This window comes from Dicentrarchus labrax, unplaced genomic scaffold (genome assembly GCF_905237075.1).
Source record: "Dicentrarchus labrax unplaced genomic scaffold, dlabrax2021, whole genome shotgun sequence".
NCBI classification, from domain to species: domain Eukaryota; kingdom Metazoa; phylum Chordata; class Actinopteri; family Moronidae; genus Dicentrarchus; species Dicentrarchus labrax.
This window is the reverse complement of record NW_026136706.1, coordinates 28,622,191-28,641,583: the sequence shown is the minus strand read 5'-3', so window position 1 is coordinate 28,641,583 and position 19,393 is coordinate 28,622,191. Positions and strand designations below refer to the sequence as shown.

At 42.7% G+C, this 19,393-nt stretch overlaps 1 protein-coding gene across 3 annotated transcripts in view; it reads right to left on the bottom strand.

Annotated features, from left to right (window-relative positions):
* kdm6a (lysine (K)-specific demethylase 6A) overlaps positions 1-19,393 on the bottom strand; it is a 52,701-nt gene that overhangs the window by 11,589 nt on the left and 21,719 nt on the right. Inside the window, exons 6-15 of one of the 3 annotated variants that reach the window (XM_051403185.1) lie at positions 19,261-19,381; positions 14,590-14,644; positions 14,125-14,159; positions 10,719-10,812; positions 7,757-7,883; positions 5,667-5,765; positions 4,879-5,098; positions 4,352-4,492; positions 2,260-2,352; positions 2,097-2,174 (exon numbers count right to left, since the gene is read on the bottom strand). In XM_051403185.1, the coding sequence (XP_051259145.1) occupies positions 2,097-2,174; positions 2,260-2,352; positions 4,352-4,492; positions 4,879-5,098; positions 5,667-5,765; positions 7,757-7,883; positions 10,719-10,812; positions 14,125-14,159; positions 14,590-14,644; positions 19,261-19,381 (1,063 nt within the window). Of the gene's footprint in view, positions 1-2,096; positions 2,175-2,259; positions 2,353-4,351; positions 4,493-4,878; positions 5,099-5,666; positions 5,766-7,756; positions 7,884-10,718; positions 10,813-14,124; positions 14,160-14,589; positions 14,645-16,128; positions 17,477-19,260; positions 19,382-19,393 lie in introns of those variants that run through there. The other 2 variants (XM_051403187.1, XM_051403186.1) reach the window with 2 other exon arrangements.

Here is a 19,393-nt window from a genome sequence, read left to right as displayed (position 1 = left end):
CAGATCCTCTCCAGTTCTGTCAGGTTGGATGGTGAACGTTGGTGGACAGCCATTTTCAGATCTCTCCAGAGATGCTCAATTGGGTTTAGGTCAGGGCTCTGGCTGGGCCAGTCAAGAATGGTCACAGAGTTGTTCCGAAGCCACTCCTTTGTTATTTTAGCTGTGTGCTTAGGGTTATTGTCTTGTTGGAAGGTGAACCTTCGGCCCAGAGCACTCTGAAAGAGGTTTTCTTCCAGGATATGTCTGTACTTGGCCGCATTCATCTTTCCTTCAATTGCAACCAGTCGTCCTGTCCCTGCAGCTGAAAAACATCCCCATAGCCTGATGCTGCCACCACCATGTTTCACTGTTGGGATTGTATTGGGCAGGTGTTGAGCAGTGCCTTGTTTTCTCCACACATACCGCTTAGAATTAACGCCTAAAAGTTCAATCTTGGTCTCATCAGACCAGAGAATCTTCTTTCTCATAGTCTGGGAGTCCTTCATGTGTTTTTTGGCAAACTCTATGCGGGCTTTCATATGTCTTGCACTGAGGAGAGGCTTCCGTCGGGCCACTCTGCCATAAAGCCCCGACTGGTGCAGGGCTGCAGTGATAGTTGACTTTGTGGAACTTTCTCCCATCTCCCTACTGCATCTCTGGAGCTCAGCCACAGTGATCTTTGGGTTCTTCTTTACCTCTCTCACCAAGGCTCTTCTCCCTCGATTGCTCAGTTTGGCTGGACGGCCAGGTCTAGGAAGAGTTCTGGTTGTCCCAAACTTCTTCCATTTAAGGATTATGGAGGCCACTGTGCTCTTAGGAACCTTGAGTGCTGCAGAAATTCTTTTGTAACCTTGGCCAGATCTGTGCCTTGCCACAATTCTGTCTCTGAGCTCCTTGGGCAGTTCCTTCGACCTCATGATTCTCATTTGCTCTGACATGCACTGTGAGCTGTAAGGTCTTATATAGACAGGTGTGTGCCTTTCCTAATCAAGTCCAATCAGTTTAATTAAACACAGCTAGACTCCAATGAAGGAGCAGGACCATCTCAAGGAGGATTAGAAGAAATGGACAGCATGTGAGTTAAATATGAGTGTCACAGCAAAGGGTCTGAATACTTATGACCATGTGATATTTCAGTTTTTCCTTTTTTAATAAATTTGCAAAGATTTCTACATTTCTATTTTTTTCTGTCAAGATGGGGTGCTGAGTGTACATTAATGAGAAATAAAATGAACTTTTTTGATTTTAGCAAATGGCTGCAATGAAACAAAGAGTGAAAATTTTAAAGGGGTCTGAATACTTTCCGTACCCACTGTATATATATATATATAAATATTTTTCTTTACAGTATTGCAATATATCGTGATATATTGAATCGTAACCCCTGTATTGTGATACGTATCATAAGAATAATGTCAATACACATTCCTATAAAACATGGCTGCTGCGGCTCAGGAGGTAGAGGGGGTCATCTACTAATCAAAAGGTCGTGGTTTGATCCTTGACTCCTCCCTCTACATGTCAAAGCGTCCCCATGCTGTGGTATCAGTGTGTGAGTGTGTGTATGGCCAAATGTGACATATAGAGTAAAGCGTTTTCAGTGGGTGGAAGACTAGAAAGGCTCTATACAAATGCAGTCCATTTAACGCAAATGTGGGTAATCCTCATGTGTAGTTTAATATATGTACACTGCAGTTAAATGGTGTGGTTTTTTTTTTTTTGTGAAACTCTTTAAAAAAAAATAAATAAATAAAAATAAATAATCATGAATGACCCCAGTTCAAGTCCAGCTAGGGACCTTTGTTACAACTCTCTCTCCCTCGTTTATAATATAGATAATATGCGGCTTAACCACTATCAAAAAGTAGTAGTATCTAGCATCAGCTCAGGAAAACGCCCTCTGCTGACACTTTCTTTTCTCATCAATGTGGAAGTATATTTGGATGCATTTTTGAGGAGGTTTACATTAACTGTGTGGAAGTATAAATTTGCAGATGTGACAGCCTCACAACTGCAACAGGACTGCATTGAGAACATTTATCTGACTCAGGAAAGTTTCTGTGTATAAAAGACCATTAATATCACACAAACAACAAACATAAATATGAATGCCCTACCTGTAGCTTCTGTGGCGTTAGGTACCAGCTGGGGATCTGCTGCTGACTGGGACTGTTTGCCCATGAGTCTGCAGCACCCTGTGAGTAAGACAGAAACATGTGAACCATGGCTCACCCTCTCAACTGCACAGCACAATAGTAATGTTAATGTTCTTAGCTGTACCTTAGCTGGGCTGGCAGTGCGTTTCCTCTTGGCAGGACTGGCCTGTGGGTCTGTGTGATTGCTGGCAGACTGGCCTCCCTCCCCCTTACAGGCCTAGAGAGCCGGCACAGAGACACAGCTTGTGAGGACTGACAATAAAAATATAGCTTATTCCAAGTTCTTCAAGTGGACTACAGTTCATAATAAAAAATGTAGTGTCTCAAATAGGGGGAAAACACAGCCATGAATCCAAATTTGTATGCACAACGACACTGATACACTGAATACTACATTACATGCACAAAAATGTGAGCATTTAAATACTGCATGTATGACAATACTCCGATTAATATACGGTTGGTGTTACCACCTTAATCTAATTGACAGAGGCTGATTAAGGTCATTATCAGAGTATTCATGCTGTGATTAAGATGTGATTAATGCAACAGCAGTTGCATTAGTGGAGGGTTGTTCGGACATGCAGACCACACATTCTGGTCTCTTCAGTTCCCACTGTCTCTGGACACTTTCTTTGCAACATTAATAATTACAGATAACAATGCTTACATTTACTTAATCAAATCTCAAAAAAAAAAAAAAAAAAAACATCTGATCTGGGAATTTTGTTTTTTAATAAAAACTATATTTCTGTTACTCCCATTTCTCTATGTTTGGTGACAGTGCAGATCAAGCAAGTGCTAATGATGGAAATTATGTTATTTGTAGCCAAAAGAGGATGAAGTCAAAAAGATTATAATAGACAAAAGTGCATGAAAAAGAAATTCAATGTGGAAAATAAGAGGACTAAATAAAACTGATGTGTTGATGGTGAGGGTCGACCTTCAGATCTATGTGCACGGCTCAGATTTGTCTCATTTTCCAAGACAAGTAAAAACTATTCATGCCAGTTTTTGTCAAATAAATTACACAAAAACACATAAATTCATTAAAGGGGACCTTTTACGCTTTTCCTTAATCACACACACGTACGCGCACGCACACACACACACGTACGCACACACGCACACACACACGTACACACACACACGCACACACACACGCACACGCACACACACACACACACACACACACACACACACACACACACACACACACTCTGTAAGCAAAAAGCTGAGAATTCACATTTCCAACTTCCGTTTCTACTTTGCGTGAATATCCGACTAAAAGGTTACTGAGGGATATTTACTTGTAGCTATTAGCTAACCACTAACTGCTGCTAACAGACTGAGAGCTTGAGGTAGCGACGGTCCCGGTGGTCCAAAGCTCCTGTACTAGAGATGTGAAGTTAAACACCAACACTGGGCAGAGTCACCTAATAGGACGGCTAATTTAGCTGCAGGCTAACCAGCCAACACCAGCAGGTAGTCAGCGGCTAAAGTAGCTAACAACAGTTAACGAAGTTCCATCAGGAAACTCTGTAAATCACTGACAGTTGAAGCAGAGCAGCCGGAGGACGTCAGAGGGAAGACCAGAAAATATTTTCTCCATAAAATATGATCCAGTTTCACCAAAATCACTGAATAAATGTAGAAAGTTGTGCACTTATGTACAGTAATCTGTGAGGCCCGGTCCCCACAAATGCTCATTTGTGGTCTGATAAGATAAATAAGCATGTGATCATGCAAAGCTACTCTAGTGGAGTCTCAGACGAAGAATATAGAGCTGGAAATTAGCATAATAGATCCCCTTTAATATACTGTCTATTAAGCATGCATTTTCATTTGCCATGACTGCACAAGATTTGTGCATCTTTGCATTAGGAATAAGAGTTGTGGGACATAATGAGGTCCTTGTACCATTGCTTTGTAATTTGAACACAAGTGACAGAGAGAGGCACAATGAAGGTCAACTAGTAATATGATTACTGAAATACGGGCCTAGCTCCAATCCCTTCAGATTGTTTCCCATTTTATCTTTTGGTCCACATTGGCCACAGATGCAAACCAGAATTTTAGAAATATGGATATTGTCTGATTTGGATAAAACATCTGAAAGTGTCAGAGCAAGGCCTCAGCTTTAATAGTCCTCGTGAATTTATATTGTTCAAGACATTTCCAAGAGGCTAGAGTCTCTTGTATAAGCTGGATCTCACCTGCTGTGCCTGTGCAGTGTTCAAGGCCCCCTGCCTGGATGTGAGCTCAGCAGGAATGGGTAGGCTCCACGCCTCCTCAATACTAGGAAGCATTTTACTCTTATTCTGCAGACTACCTGGCTGTAGGTTACACAACTGAGCCTAGGAGAAATTGTGTAAGACACAAACTTTAGTGCTGAACTTGGGTTTAACAAGAAAGGCACTACAAAGACTGCTGCTTACTCATAGGTGGTGTTTCAGGTAACCATATACAGAATATAACAGAAATGTTCAATGCCATGAAGGTATGCTTTACAATTACAAAAAGTGAGAAAATGTGTTTAAAAACACCAATATGAATTATTATTCATATCTCAGTGGTCAGAAATCAAAATGACAAAAGCACAATCTGCATTTTGCTTTGGCAATAAGCACAGCACTTCAATACACACACACACACACACACACACACACACACACACACCAAAATACTCCACAACATCTAACAAACTGGGCTGGCTGATGGTGTGATCAATGGACAGCCCTACCTGCAGCAGTTTGATGCGTTGTGTGAGTGCAGCAGTGTTGAGGCACGCCTTGCTGCGCGTAGCATTGATGTAACACTTGATAGCGTCATGCGGCTGGCCGCAGGATTCGTAGAGGGTACCCAGGTCCATCCAGGCGGCTGCGTGGCTGTGGTCCAGTTGAACGGCGCAGATGTAGGCCTGCAGTGCGTCCATAGGCTGGTTCTGCTGCTGGTAGAGCACCCTGAAGGCAGAGGCAAAGAGGGGGAGGTAATTCTCTTTCTATATTCCAGGATTTAGGGTCCTTACCTTTGAGGCACCTCAACGCTCAGAGGACATACCCAACCCTTCACCCATCTATCTATAGATCCTTTCTCAACCTCCTGCTGCTGTTACTGATCCTCTCCCTGATAACGTTCTCTGTCACACTGCAGCCCGAGCACACCCTTGAACAGATGAACTGTTATGTGCCAGCTATTCCCTCCCCTCTTAGGCCTTTTCCATTAACAGGGATTCTGGTTCAAGCACCTAGTTTTGAACCGCTCTGTGTATTGAAACATGGTTCCCAGCAGGAACCCAAGAAACAGCAGGTTTGTGGCCGTGTCATAATCTACAGGTCGTTGTGCATTGTGCAGCGCCCTCTTTTGATTATGCATTCAATTACTATGGTTATACTCAACACTGGTGGAAACACACACTTGTTTGCTAGAGAGCACCAAGGTGCCAGGAATCAGTTCAAGGGTCAGAGACGTACAGATAGTAGCATCACTTGGCTTGTGACCTTTGCTATGCTTCTATAGTTGCATTCTTACCCTATGGAGCACCAGGTGTCAGCGCTGGCCTCCGACTTATCAATGGACTGACGGTATGAGATGAAGGCATCCTGCACCTTCCCAATACTGGAGTAGCACCTAGAGGAGAGAAGAGGGACAGAGAGAAGGAATGAATGAAAGCCAAACAAAAAACATGTAGAGAAAGAAATCAAATTCAATGTGACATAGGTTTGGTGATCAGATCGCTTTCCTGCACCAATACTGAGGAGATTTAAATTGATTTATCATCAGAGCTTATAAACAATTATAATCTATAACCCTATTGTGCATTTAGAGATGTTTCTTACAGTGCGGCTCGTGGCTATGGCTCGTTCGTTAATCAGCACGAGTTAATTTTAAATCCTTAATTACAAAAACGTTTTGCAGTCTTAGATCCATGGATCTGACACCCTGCATCTCCGTCCTCCATACGGTGCTCACCAAAACTTTAGTCTGCGATCCATAAGAGAGAGAGAAAGATTGTATTTATTGATATAAATGATTATAATGTTAGAAGATGCTGTCACAAGCAGAGACACACTCACTTTGATTGTCTCAGTCCAAAGGGCATGAAGTGTTTATTCTATGCTTCAAGTCTATTTCTTTTTGACAATACACATGGAGACTATAAATACAAATACATATATTTATCCACATTTTGCAACCTAAGTGAAGCGCTTTTGTGGTTTATAGTTTTAACTATCAGATCCATTGGTGTCAGTACATTTATAAAACTACCACTGGCAAAACCCCTCCATATCCCTGTGCACTCCTCAATATGTCCAACAGTAACCACAATCTGCGTTCCTTCAGATTTATCTCTTTGGACAGTCGTACCTCCTTCGGCCCGTCACTCTTTACAGTCTGCCGCTCCCAGTGACTGGAACCAGTTGCAAAAGTAGCTGCAACTGCTCACCCTCATTCGGTTATCCTGCTTTAATAAGTCAGTACCTCCACCTGCTTTTGAAGTGACCTCTGTGGAACACAGTATGCCGATTTCCGTTGTGTACATACTGTATATATTGCGGTTTTAACTCGTCGTAATTGTTGTTGTTTTTTTGCCTTAGCTGTATGTATGTTGTACTTGATTTGTATTTGATTGACTCTTGATGCTGCCTCTTGGCCAGGTCGTCATTGTAAATGAGAATTGGTTCTCAATTGACTTATCTGATTAAACACAGGTAAAATAAATAAAATAAAAAAGTTCTTGACCGTGTTGTCTATGCTGGTGGTAAAATTGAGTCGGTTCGGTGTGTCCCGTGCCGTCGTCAGTCGGCGTTCATTTTGTAGTGGCCGTCGGCCTCAATGACCAATCTGATTGGTGGAGTGCTAGCCCTTGACTAGTGAATAAGTGAGTGCACAAGAAAACCGGAAGTGACGATGGTAAACAAACTAAGCCAACGGCAGTATCTTGTTATTATTAGCCATCGTATTTTCCGTTCAGCGAGTAATGACAATAACGATCCTTCTTGACTACTATCAACACTCTCTGATGAAAACAATGACTGACGATAGCGTGCTCTGTGTTTACTAGGTCTAGAGTGATCCGTCATTTCCGTTTCATTTTTTGGGGGGCAACAACACAGATTAGCGCCGCCTGCTGTTATGGGGACGTATTACGCCTCGTGCACGCACAGAACGTATGCTCCAGTCGGCGTCGGTTTGGTGTGTTCGGAGGCACTTTTTTGACCGACTCGGGGAGACAGGAGCCGACTGATCAGTCCGACTGCTTTTCTGCCAATGGTCGGCCGTCGGGTTGGTGTGTCCTGGCCTTCAAGGGACAGCATGGACCTAGAGGGGTGGGGGTATTTAGCCTGCTTATTTGCCCCAGGAGAAACCCACAACTCAACTGGACAGGAACAGGAGAATTTGGTTTGAAGCATGCGCCTCCATTGGGCCTACAAAGCATTAATCACTACCAACTACTCAACCAACAAAAAGCTCATGCAGCAAAGATTATTATCATAGCACACTGGCAGATGGCTTCTACGTAAAGCAAACAGTATAATCACTAAACGTAAGCTGCGAGAGCACGGGTTTGAGGCAAGCCCTGCAAAATACACAAACACTCACACCCTTGTTTGTCTTACCTGCCGAGAAAGTACCAGGACTGGCCAGAGTTTGGGTCTGCTTCTAAAGACTTCTGCAGACACTGGATGGCATAGCTGTCCTTGGTGCCTTTGTCCCCCAGCTGCTCCACTGTGTGATGCATCCAGCCTGCAAGAGCAGAGCAAAAGATCAATGGTGAGTCTAGATTCAGCTCCAACACCTCGAACAAAACCAGCTGGCTTTCTTGCTCCTGGGGTAGCACCAGGGTACCGAGCAGCAAAGTTAGAGCAGTGTGGAGTTAAATCACATAGAATCAAGCACCCGATGTGCAGTCAGAAAGGTAAGACCACTGTCTTGAAAAAGGATTAAACTAAACAAACAGCTCTTCCGGAGCTCTGTAACCCAAGAGGAAGGGCCAAAACATGCAGATGGGGGGGGGGTGTATTCTCACACACACACACACACAGACACAGATGGGCAATTTCCAACAAACAGCAGACCCAAGAAAAAGGCCTCCCTAGTTCTTCTCCTATACACCTGTGGCAAGCTCCACAGGTCACCATGGCAACCTCAGCAGACTAGACTAGAAAGGGTTTTTACAACTGGGTGAGGGGGGGGGGGGTGGCTGTCTACAAACAGGAAAGGAAGAAAATGGAAGTCTCTCTGCGTCTGCACACACAAATGTCTGATGGTTTTAATGGTCTGACTGCCACTTTGAGGAAGAAGGCAAAAAAAAGGTTTTCTTCTGATTAAGTTAATCTTCAAAGCACATTTCCAGGTTGATGTTCTAACCTTGGAGCTACACTTCATCTGCCACAGACTGTCTTACATAAAATTAATTTTGCGTTACGCTGATACGGTTTAACAAAATGCTTCTAAAATTAATCTTTCCCCTCTCAATGCAGCATACAACACTATGTAGACTTGTCCTTGGATCTCCTTTACATACTCATTGTTCAATGTATGAAAGACTCAACTCCAATTGCACTTTTCCCATCTTTTTACGTTATACCTCAAAACTATCACGTGAACAGTTGGAAAAAGAGCTTTTATGTTCAAGGCTCCATCTGAGTGGAATAATTAATTTGACATCATTAAGTATGTTTGAGAATGCTGTGATCTATTTAGATCCTAATTGCACAAGTTTTAATTTGGGCTGCACAATTAATCTAAATATTATCAAAATAGTAATATGCACAGGTGCAATAGGCAATTTGTAGAAGCTGCAATGTATTCATAAAAGGTCAAATGTGTGACAAACAGCATTGTAATGAAGTACTGTAGAGCTGCAGAGAAGCCAAGTTCTACAAATCTTTTTGCTTGGCACAGACCCCAACACATTTCATATGTTCTCATGGATCCTGGTGGTGCCTCCTGCCATGGTCCTTATTGACTGCCATTGCTAATATCACTGATATTACTGTTATTATTAATATTAGTACAGATACTATTATTACTATTGTCACTGCTCATTGTCCCCCATTGTTGCTGTTGTCGTTGCATCATCTTCTTCATGTTCATCATCAGTCACTATTAGTGTAGCTGTTGCTACTGTTGTGTCTCTCTCTCTCCCCCCTCTCTCTCCCCTCATCGTATAAATATATGTACAACCTACAGCAGCAGTTTTGGACCCGGTTCGGGCAGAGAATCAAAGCTTTATTCTGCATGTCTAACGAGTTGACCCATCTCAAGGGGCTTATCCTAAATGAACGAAATAAATGTGCATATATACCTTCATGTAGGAAAATCAAGGCAACTTAAAGTATTTCATATAAAAGGCAGTGGGATACCAAATCTTTTCATTACCAAGGCAACATGTCCAACAGTAAGTAAAGAAAAAAGACAAAGGGCCAGCTGCATTGTCCCTTTATTGCTACACAGCTACAACTGTCAGTACTGCCTTCCATAGTCTCCAGGCAAGTCCTGAAACCCAAATTTATAGCTCTAACATTAGCTTTCAGTGTGACTGTTTTGGAAATGACAATTGAAATCCGGCCCAGTAATATCATAAAATCAAAGAATAAAGTTTCTAGGAAGTGAATTTAAAAGATTTGTTCTGAGCTTTCAGAGCATTTATTTTATCTGGAACATTTCTCAGCCTTTTCTTAGGTCTTTATGTGGCGTCGCCTGTCAATGCATGAAATTATTTAACCTCTGGAAAAAGCTCTCTAGATGATCTGAAAACCTAGTGATCGACCAGATGACCTACAGCCTTGCAGCCTCTGGTGACTCAGTGTACAAAGATGTAACAGACCAGTACACAAAAGGAATTGTTGCAGTGTCATTTAGTTATTTCACTAAAATATTCCATTATAGATACATGAGATGGACAAAATTGATTCTATGATTCAATTTGACCTTCCTTTCTACTGCCTCTGACCCACATAATCAGCATAATCAGATTCCTAACATACAAGTTATACACTGCCACGTTTGTCATACATGGATCAATAAATCACATTTACAATGTTTTTTTTAAATCAACATAGCAGTGAAACTAGATGTGTGTAAAATAGAAATTATAATTCCAGAAATTAATTTCTGAAGCATGATATTTATTAACAAAACACTTTTCTTAATTAACTGCATTCATAAAGACATCCATGCAACATCATTTTGCATTTGAGTGCACGTGTATGTCTATACCCAGTGTGGGGGAAGGGAACCAGAGAAAACTATGCTCCACTGCAGCACACACACACTCCAAGCACTTTGAAAAAGAGGTAGAAAGTAGCAGAAAACTACTTAAACTACTGTGTGATGTGGGAATGGATTTCATTCAACAAAATGACAGCTAAAAGAAAACAAAAAGGCATCTCCAGAACACACAGCCTAATGCAGCCCCATCACAAACAGTACCCAAGTATCATGCACAAACCGTCATTGCAAAGCAGTTCATCATACAGAATGCTAAGATGTTACAGGACACTTAAGGCGGTGTAGTCTGTTAGACTTCACACAAGGACATGAGAGTATCAGCCTATGTGAGCAAGGGAGACTCACCAAGTTGTTGCAGTGTAGTCGCCTTCACCTGTGCAGGAAGATTTTCCGTCTGCAGCAGACTTTCATACGCTTCTTTCGCCGCTCTGTATTTCTTCTGCAGGCAGAATGAGAGGGGGAGGAAAACGAAGAGAGAGACAGACAGAGAGGTTGTTTAAGCCAGACAGGAGGGTTAAGTGTGTTTTATTGCTCTATCTGGACAGACACAAAGACTCTTAAGACCTCCTCACACTCGTAATGACCAGCCAGACACACACACGAACACACACAGGGGAGGGTCACCGTGGAAGAGGACAGGCCAGACTCAACACGTCTGGTGTGTGTGTGTGTGTGTGTGTGTGTGTGTGTGTGTGTGTGTGTGTGTGTGTGTGTGTGTGTGTGTGTGTGTGTGTGTCTGCGCTTAGGTGTACGCGTGTGTCCACTGCAGTGCATGCTTTGTATTTTGGGGAAACCTGAGCTGACTGGTCTGAGGTGAGCCCGCTGTTTGTTTTAACTTCCCGACCTTATTGACCTCGGGTCTGAACCGGTACGTTGAGGTGTGTGTGTGTGTGTGTGTGTGTGTGTGTGTGTGTGTGTGTGTGTGTGTGTGTGTGTGTGTGTGTGTGTGTGTGTGTGTGTGTGTGTGTGTGTGTGTGTGTGTATGCTGGCTGAATGTTCTCTTATCGGCTCAAGTGCAGCCTTCTGAAGAGCAACCCGCCCCCATCTCTACAGACCCAGAGTCTGGTCCTGGACTCTTCCTGTCTGCACACAATAAAGACACCTCGGGGTAAACGCTGACACTTGGGGCATATAAATGAGCAAGGCTCTTAGTGGCTCCTTCCTGCTTGGACTAATGGCTGTCATCGAGCCAGACAACAAACACTGATATGAATATATTAGTATAGCTGCTTGACTCCATGATCATGATGAATCTTGCATCACAACAAGGATGGTTCTTATTCAATGATTCAATGTTCCAAGAAGGGACGGGACAATATACGATATTATGGCTTATCATGGTAAAAAACACTCCATTTTTCAATTTTTCTCAATTTCCATTATTGTGATAATTGTGAATATCCTCACATGGCTTGACTTGAAGAAGCTGTCTAGCTCTCCAGCATAAGGTCCTATATTGATTTCCTGATTTATTAGTAGGTAAACTGAGTCCAGCATGTTTTAGTGCCATTTTAAAAGTATTATCGCAATAATATCCTCACAATTATTTTGGATAATCAGGTTGGTTAAATAATGAGTCAGAGATTTTTTATTTTTTTTTATTTGAATGATGAATTGTTGAGGAAGAATTGAACAGTCTCACTATCTGAGGGAAGAAGCGGTCTTTAAGTCTGGTGCTCTCTATTGTGTTTTATTCCTCTACTCCAACACATTGGCACGACAGATCCCTAAAAGTGAAGCCAAAACCTGCCTGGCTGTTAGTTTAGGAAGCGCTTGATTTAATATGCAGCAGAGCAGAGCACGCATTTTAAACATAAATATTGTAGCCGATTATGTTCATTTTATTGTGGGAAGCCAAAATCGTCATCATGATTAACATTTGATTTACTTTGCAGCCCTAATGCTGAAAGAAGTAGTGATGGATGAGGTGGAAGCAAAAAACACCTGCTGTGTCCTGTTATTTTTTTCATACTGGGACACTTTTTTAAGTTGCTTCAGCTATTCAACACCTTGTCTAGCAGCTGCTGCAGGCCACCCATCAGTGTCTGCATCAGATCTGGTAAGCTACAGTACTACAGTAGCAGCTACTGGGGGGGGCTTTTATTGCCTTTATGATAGTGACAGCTGAAGACAGACGGACGATACAGACCGGTATCTTCACCAATCAAGTCTTAACTGATCGGTATTGGCTATATTGAGCTTCATTGAACCGATCCGACCTTTTGTTTTACATCAAGCTTTCAGTTTCAGCAGGCAGGCTGATGTCTTATCACAGAGGCACTTAGAGATAGCAATACAAGCGCCAACAAGCTAGTCTTTGTGTTAAGATAGCCATAGTTGAAAATACTCCCCAATAATGTAATTATAGCCCTGCTAACGTGATACAAATCCAAAATCTCAAATGCAGTTGAAAACGTGGATTGATGGCTAGAAATGTCATAATAAAACAGAAATCTAAGTTTTCCATTAGTCAACCACCAGTACCAATGTAGTGGCAGAATGTCAGTCACATCTATACGCTTCATCTTTATACAAGCTTTTCATTTGATCAAGAGCCCATTAAAAGGCTAATGATAGGGCAGTTCTTTCTTTGTGCAGACAAATCCTCCTGTTCCTAAATGCTCTTACTTAAACAAAAAGACATGTAAGGGTTAATGAGGAACCCCGCAGGCCTACATAGCATTGAGCTTTTGAGAATGATACTGTCATTCATGTGCTTCAGAATCACAGGGCACAGGGATCAGTCGCCAGGTCCTCCCGCTGCATATCGAAGTCTCCTTGAGCGAGACCTGGCCGCAGATTAAGTTTTTGTGGCCACGGGCCATGGTCAATGTCGAACCCTGATTCTACCAATACAATTCAGACATAAGTGACCATAGTTGTGGTACATCACTGGGAAAAAAAGAGTAAGAGCAGTAATCTAATGCAATGACTCCAGTCAAGACAGTGACGAACTACCTTGTGTGTGTGTGTGTGTGTGTGTGTGTGTGTGTGTGTGTGTGTGTGTGTGTGTGTGTGTGTGTGTATCATGGCAAGATAAACCATTGCTCAATTGCTGTTAGTAACTTTACTTATTTCCTCTAACATTTAACCACAGGACCAAAGATACCACAGAAAAAGGTAACAAACTAACACCCTCTTGCTCGAGAGTATTAATATATGTCTATACATTAGGGCTGGGCGATAAATCGATTTTATCGATTAATTCGAATTCATAGTTAAACACGATTTATTTTAAGTTAAAATTGGTTTTCTCTTTAACATCCACAACCCCAGCACTCCCTTTGGGCTCCCGTAGGTCAGAGTGCGCTGACCCCTCCCCCCGCCTCTCCACAGATAAACACAACATGGCAGCAAGCCAGGATGAGCTCGTCCCCAAAAAAAGGCACAGTGTCGTCGGTTGTTTGGAACTGGTTTGGTTTTGTGGCATCAGACAGCGAACAAACCACGACCCACTGCAAAGTTTGTTTGAAAGCTGTTGCAACCAAAGGTAGCAGTTCAACCAATTTATTCCAGCACCTCAAGCAGAGGCATGCAGCCGAGTGGGAGAAATGTTGCTGTCTGCGAGATATACAGGACCACAGCCCACAAACACCCGCTAAAAAACAGTCTACCAAAAAAAACGCTTTAAATCGTAAATCGGGTTTGGTGTGAAAAAATCTGAGATTTTATTTTCAAGCCATATCGCCCAGCCCTACTATACATTAAACTGCCCTGAATTTTGAAACAGAAATTGGAACTGATTGCTTACCTGGATCTCATGCAAATGAGCGATGTGGAACTGAACTGTGGGGAAAAAGCAGAGGAAAGAAGAAGGGCTTACTTTATTATATTACTCCAATATATATCAGACTTACCCCATCGACCTCAGCGGGTACAGATTGCAAACAGTATGGAGCGCAGATGGGAGGGGGAGTAGGACAGTTTCCCCAGAGTGAACATGTAATCTGAAATCACAGTGTGTATGGGCAATGTGCTTGCAAGCACTTCCAGTTCTCTCCCTCTCCTTCTCCGTGCGCTGTCTCCTAGGCAACCCCAGTCTTGGGCAGAGTCAGCAGGGAAATGGCAGCAGAAAGGAAAAATTGTTCCGTAGAAATATTCCTGTGCCCTTTCAGTCTGTGCCATCTACCACTGACAAGCTGGTACATCAAATCTAATATTACATTACACAGCAGCCTATGGCTCTGCCTCAGGTAATTATAACAGTACTACTTACTTTCAGCTTTGGACAAAGTGCAGAGGTTGGAGTCGATCAAAGCCAGCTGAAAATGCTGCAGGGAAGAAAGGAGATGCTTTATTATCAACAGAAATGCATACACTTTTACACGACCAACAGTCTGCATAATTCATGTTACTAACACAACACACATATTCCCGACTGCTAATAAGTAGGCATTAAGCAGTAGATTGCTCATAAATCTTGATGTTTTCAAGGAAATCAGGGAGAATTTCTCTTTCACTGAAAGCCCTCACAGATCCACAACAAACCATGAATGAACCCTGCTGACTGCAACATGAGGACACAGATAGCTTGGGGGGGGGCTGAACCATAGATATTCTTGTCTTTGGATCACACATATTGCTCCAGCCTCGCCCCTTTCCCTCCTCCTGCCCAACCATAAGAATGGTTGCCTCAAAAGGAGGCACTGATAATTGCATCCTATACCATCAACTAAACTTAAGACAGCACTGCTGGGGTGAGGCACAGGTCTGCAGAGGCTTGGCCTGGCTGCCAAGGCGTGGCACTACTGGCCAGTATCTCAAGCCAGGGTCACTGAACTGATGCATACCCATGAATGCGTCACACAGCTGGAGACAACTCTCTTCTGGCTTCCTCCTGACCATCTTAAGGCTTCAATACAACTATTACCTCCCTCATATGTTGACATGTTGGTAAGCTACCATTACTTTGACATCATGCTTTACTAAAGTGTGTTGAAGTGCACTGTAGTGCTTGAGGGTATCAAATGTGCAGAGCAGACTTTCACCTGCTGGTAGGATGAAAATATTAAATTCCAGCAAGGTGTCTGATGCTGTGAATTTGTAAAAGGAGCATCTATAGGTGGCTTCAAGGTGACAGGTTTCATTGCAGTTACTAAATTGCATCATGACCCAATGCAGTCACAGAGACACACAGCTTCATGCATTTAAAGGCACCACCAGTCTCTCTTATCTGGGTCAGGGAAAAACTCACAGCTCTCAAGTGCGAGAACCTCCTGAAAGCACACAAGAATCTAGCACACAGTCAGAGAACAGACTGTACTGCCATTGTTGCCGTACTCCACCGGTCGGCTGTGCTGGAAGAAAAAACTGGCAAATATCAGTAACTAACATCTAGGCTGGGGCAAAAGATAGCTGTTAAAACACACACACACAGACACAGACACACAGACACACAGACACACAGACACACACACAGACACACACACGCACACACACAGACACACACACAGACACACACACAGACACACACACAGACACACAGACACACAGACACAGAAGGAGAAACCTGTAGCCTTGCAGCAGCAGCAACACAGAAATCAAGAAGTGTACGGCTGGATCTTCCTTTGCAAGCTTCACTCAGGGCCAGCAGAGCTTCTCACACATGTGCGCGCACACACACAGAAAAACACAGGACTGTGCTTAGAATTAACTCCTTTTAAGCAGAGCTATGAGCTGCAAAACATGACAAACACTCATCACAGCCAGATGCCTTAATGTTAGAGAATGTTACTCAAACACGCACATGCGTTACCTAGATCGCTGGCACATCACACTCCTCTTGGAACCCCACTGCATCTTCATGTGGCTCTCTCCCTCTGTCTCGTCTATCCTTCCCTTCCTTCTCTTTCACACTTGCTCTACCACCAGGCAGATAATGCAGCAGGATTGTCAGCTTGGCATTCCACCTCCCTCACCATGTCTCGCCTTCCTCACTCTCTCTCCCTCTTCGTCTCTTTTGCTATCATTCTTTCTCTCCCTCTCTCGCTCCCCCCCTATCCTGGTGTCACTGATTACTATTCAGCAGACGGCTGCAGTGGAGAGTGCAGAGAGATGACACACAATACCTCGAAGCTGGAACAGGCAGCGCACACCACCTCTCCCTTCTGTCTCCCCCCATCCCTCCCTCTATCTCACCTCCTTTTCTCAGCTCAAAGCTCTTTTCTGTGGCCGCACGGCTCTACAGAGACAGCCAGCTCATCACCTTACTAATATACAGTGCACAAACACTCCAGCAATCGCATTTCTCCTCCTCTCATTGGCCAAATTTGCAGCCACTAATGAAATGAAGCTAATGCGGGTGAAGAATACAAGGAGAAGTTAGGAGAAGTTATGAGCAAAATTACAGTGGCTGCCTCCTAATTAGGTTACAATGTAACTCAGAAACTGCAGGCATCTCTCCATCACTTGATCTCTTCCTCTAGTCAATGTGCTCCAAGGGAAAAGGGGGAAGGATGAAGAGGAAGCACCACGAAACATGCATCCTTCATAAAAATCTTTCTCCAAATTCCCTTCCTCCCCACACTCGTCATGTGCAGCAAACTGTCTTTTCTAACAATTTCCTGTTTTCCCCTCTCCAGTTCCCTTCTCTCTCTCCTACCTTTAGTCAATCTCAGCTCCTCTAAGCGTGCACCCACCCCTCCCTGTAGATAACTGGGGCAGTCGTGTGTGTGTGTGTGTGTGTGTGTGTGTGTGTGTGTGTGTGTGTGTGTGTGTGTGTGTGTGTTTTGCTGGCAAGGAGCCAGGACTGAGAGGGAGGGGTGCAACCAAGAGTGTGGACGTGCAGCACGTGCAGCCTACTTACTAGCTCAATACTGTATCAGCATCAACAGACAGTACACCACCTCATGCACATGCTTTAATTTAACTGTAAAAGGGTAGCCCATCATGAACATTTAAAGGAAACCCACTGTAATAGCCTACCAATAAATATTACCCAATGTACAATATTCCATTTGCTTGTTGAAACCGTGTCATTGCATAAAATGAAATTATAATAACATACTTCTAAAGAAGTGCCAGAATTTACCCTTCATACGCCATGCCCCTTTTTGGTCTGTCTCTTACCGTTTGGTCTCCAACAGTCAAGCAAACCTCGGTCAACTTTCTCCTTTCCTGTACTTAAATATGCTATATGCTAGGCTAATCTATGTTGAAAAGACAACTACAATCAGAAGACAGGCCTTCATCTTCAGAACTGTTCAACTGGACTGTTGATTGTAAGATATAGTTTTCATCACACTATTGTATTGTACTTTCAGTAGTTTGTAGAGTAATGGTACGTCAGGGGCAGGAAACCTGAGGCTCTTCAGCCACTCTCCAGCGGCTTCCAAAGCATCTTTCTTTCTATCTTTCTTAGCTCTGATTGCTTTTCTTCTTTCAGGTACAGTGGATTCCTACAAATGCAATTAGGAGCACTAGGAGGAGCCAGGGTAACCAGATTGTTTCACAGATGATCTGTCTCATGTTCTACTGTCAGGATATAGTGAAAGTTTCAGTGAATATGACAAAAAGTTAGTTTTTATAAACCTCAGCTACTTTTGTTGACAGATTTGTTTGCCGTCACTACGATGCTGCTGACTGTGCTGAGTAATTAGCTTTATAAAGCTCATATATGTTTTGCAGGTTGTTGTTTTATGATAGTAAAGGTTGCTGACCCCTGAACATGTATAGATGAATATGTGTATAGGTAGGTACATTACATTGCCAATGTATATGGTTATATGTGTGTTATGTATGTGAAGTATGTGTGCATCAACAATTTTGTGTAAATTATCTATAAATGTTTAATAATCTAATCTCTTAAAGACTCTTAGAAGATTAAAAAGAGATCAAAATAAATCCAATCAAATATAGTCACATCTTAAGTTAGCTAGCTAACGTTAGCAAGTTAATGCTAGCTAACTTATTTACACCAACTGTTAGCTAGCTACTTACATCTGAAAGCTAATGTTAGCAAAAATAAATAAATCTTTAGTTACATAGCATTTTGCTAATGAGTCAACTTAATATGTGACGTATGTCACTTATCTTTTTACCATCTTCACAATGTGGTTGTCTTTTCAACATAGATTAGCCTAGCACATAGCATATCTAAGTACAGGAAAGGAGGAAGCTGACTGAGGTTGTGGGCGAAGCTTGCTCAGCTGTGATTGAAACACAGAACAAAAAAGGGGCGGGACATACTAAGGGTCAATTAAAGAATTAACAGGAGTTAATCCATTAATCACATAGCCTTCTGGTTTAACTGTAAAACAATGCTCTGCAAAGCTTAACAGCATGCTAATGCATTAAAATGCATAATAAAACACTCCTGTGACAGAATGTCTGGAGCAGGACAAAGCCCAGGATCAGATAGCAGTCTGTCCCTAAAGGCAACCGGGACTCTCAGACAACAATAGATCCATAGGCTGCAGTCAGAAAGCCCTTCGTTACTGTCTGGACATCTATGGCTCACAGGTGTCAGGAGATAGAGGACGGGGTTTAGCGCAGACAGACGGGACAGATGATCCACCCGCCTTTGTTAATCTGAGGACTAGGGAGGTCACATCCATTTAGGCAGGAAGGAGGCTTCTATGACTACATATCAGGCATACAATACGGACTGGTACGAATGGAAAATGATTCCACTGTGTTACGCTGCTATTATTCACTGGATGGACAGACTGAAGCATGAAAAGAATAAAATCTATAAACATTACTTACAGATCAGTACATCATTTATCATCCATGTATCACTGTGCCACTACTGCTGTAACACTACTAAATATAGTTTGAAAACACTCAACATGTGGTTTTGAAAGTTAAATCCAACTGATAACTGGTTCTAAACCTCACCATCAGGCCCTGACAGAACTGAACCAATATAAAGCTCACTTAGATTTACCTTTAAACTAGACTCGTAGTCTGTGTTGACTTTGAACATGAGTCCCAGTCTCAGGTGAATCTCTTTAGCTCTTGAGAAACCGGGGTCAATGTAAAGCACCTCCTGGAACGCCTTGATTGCCCTGGAAAACACA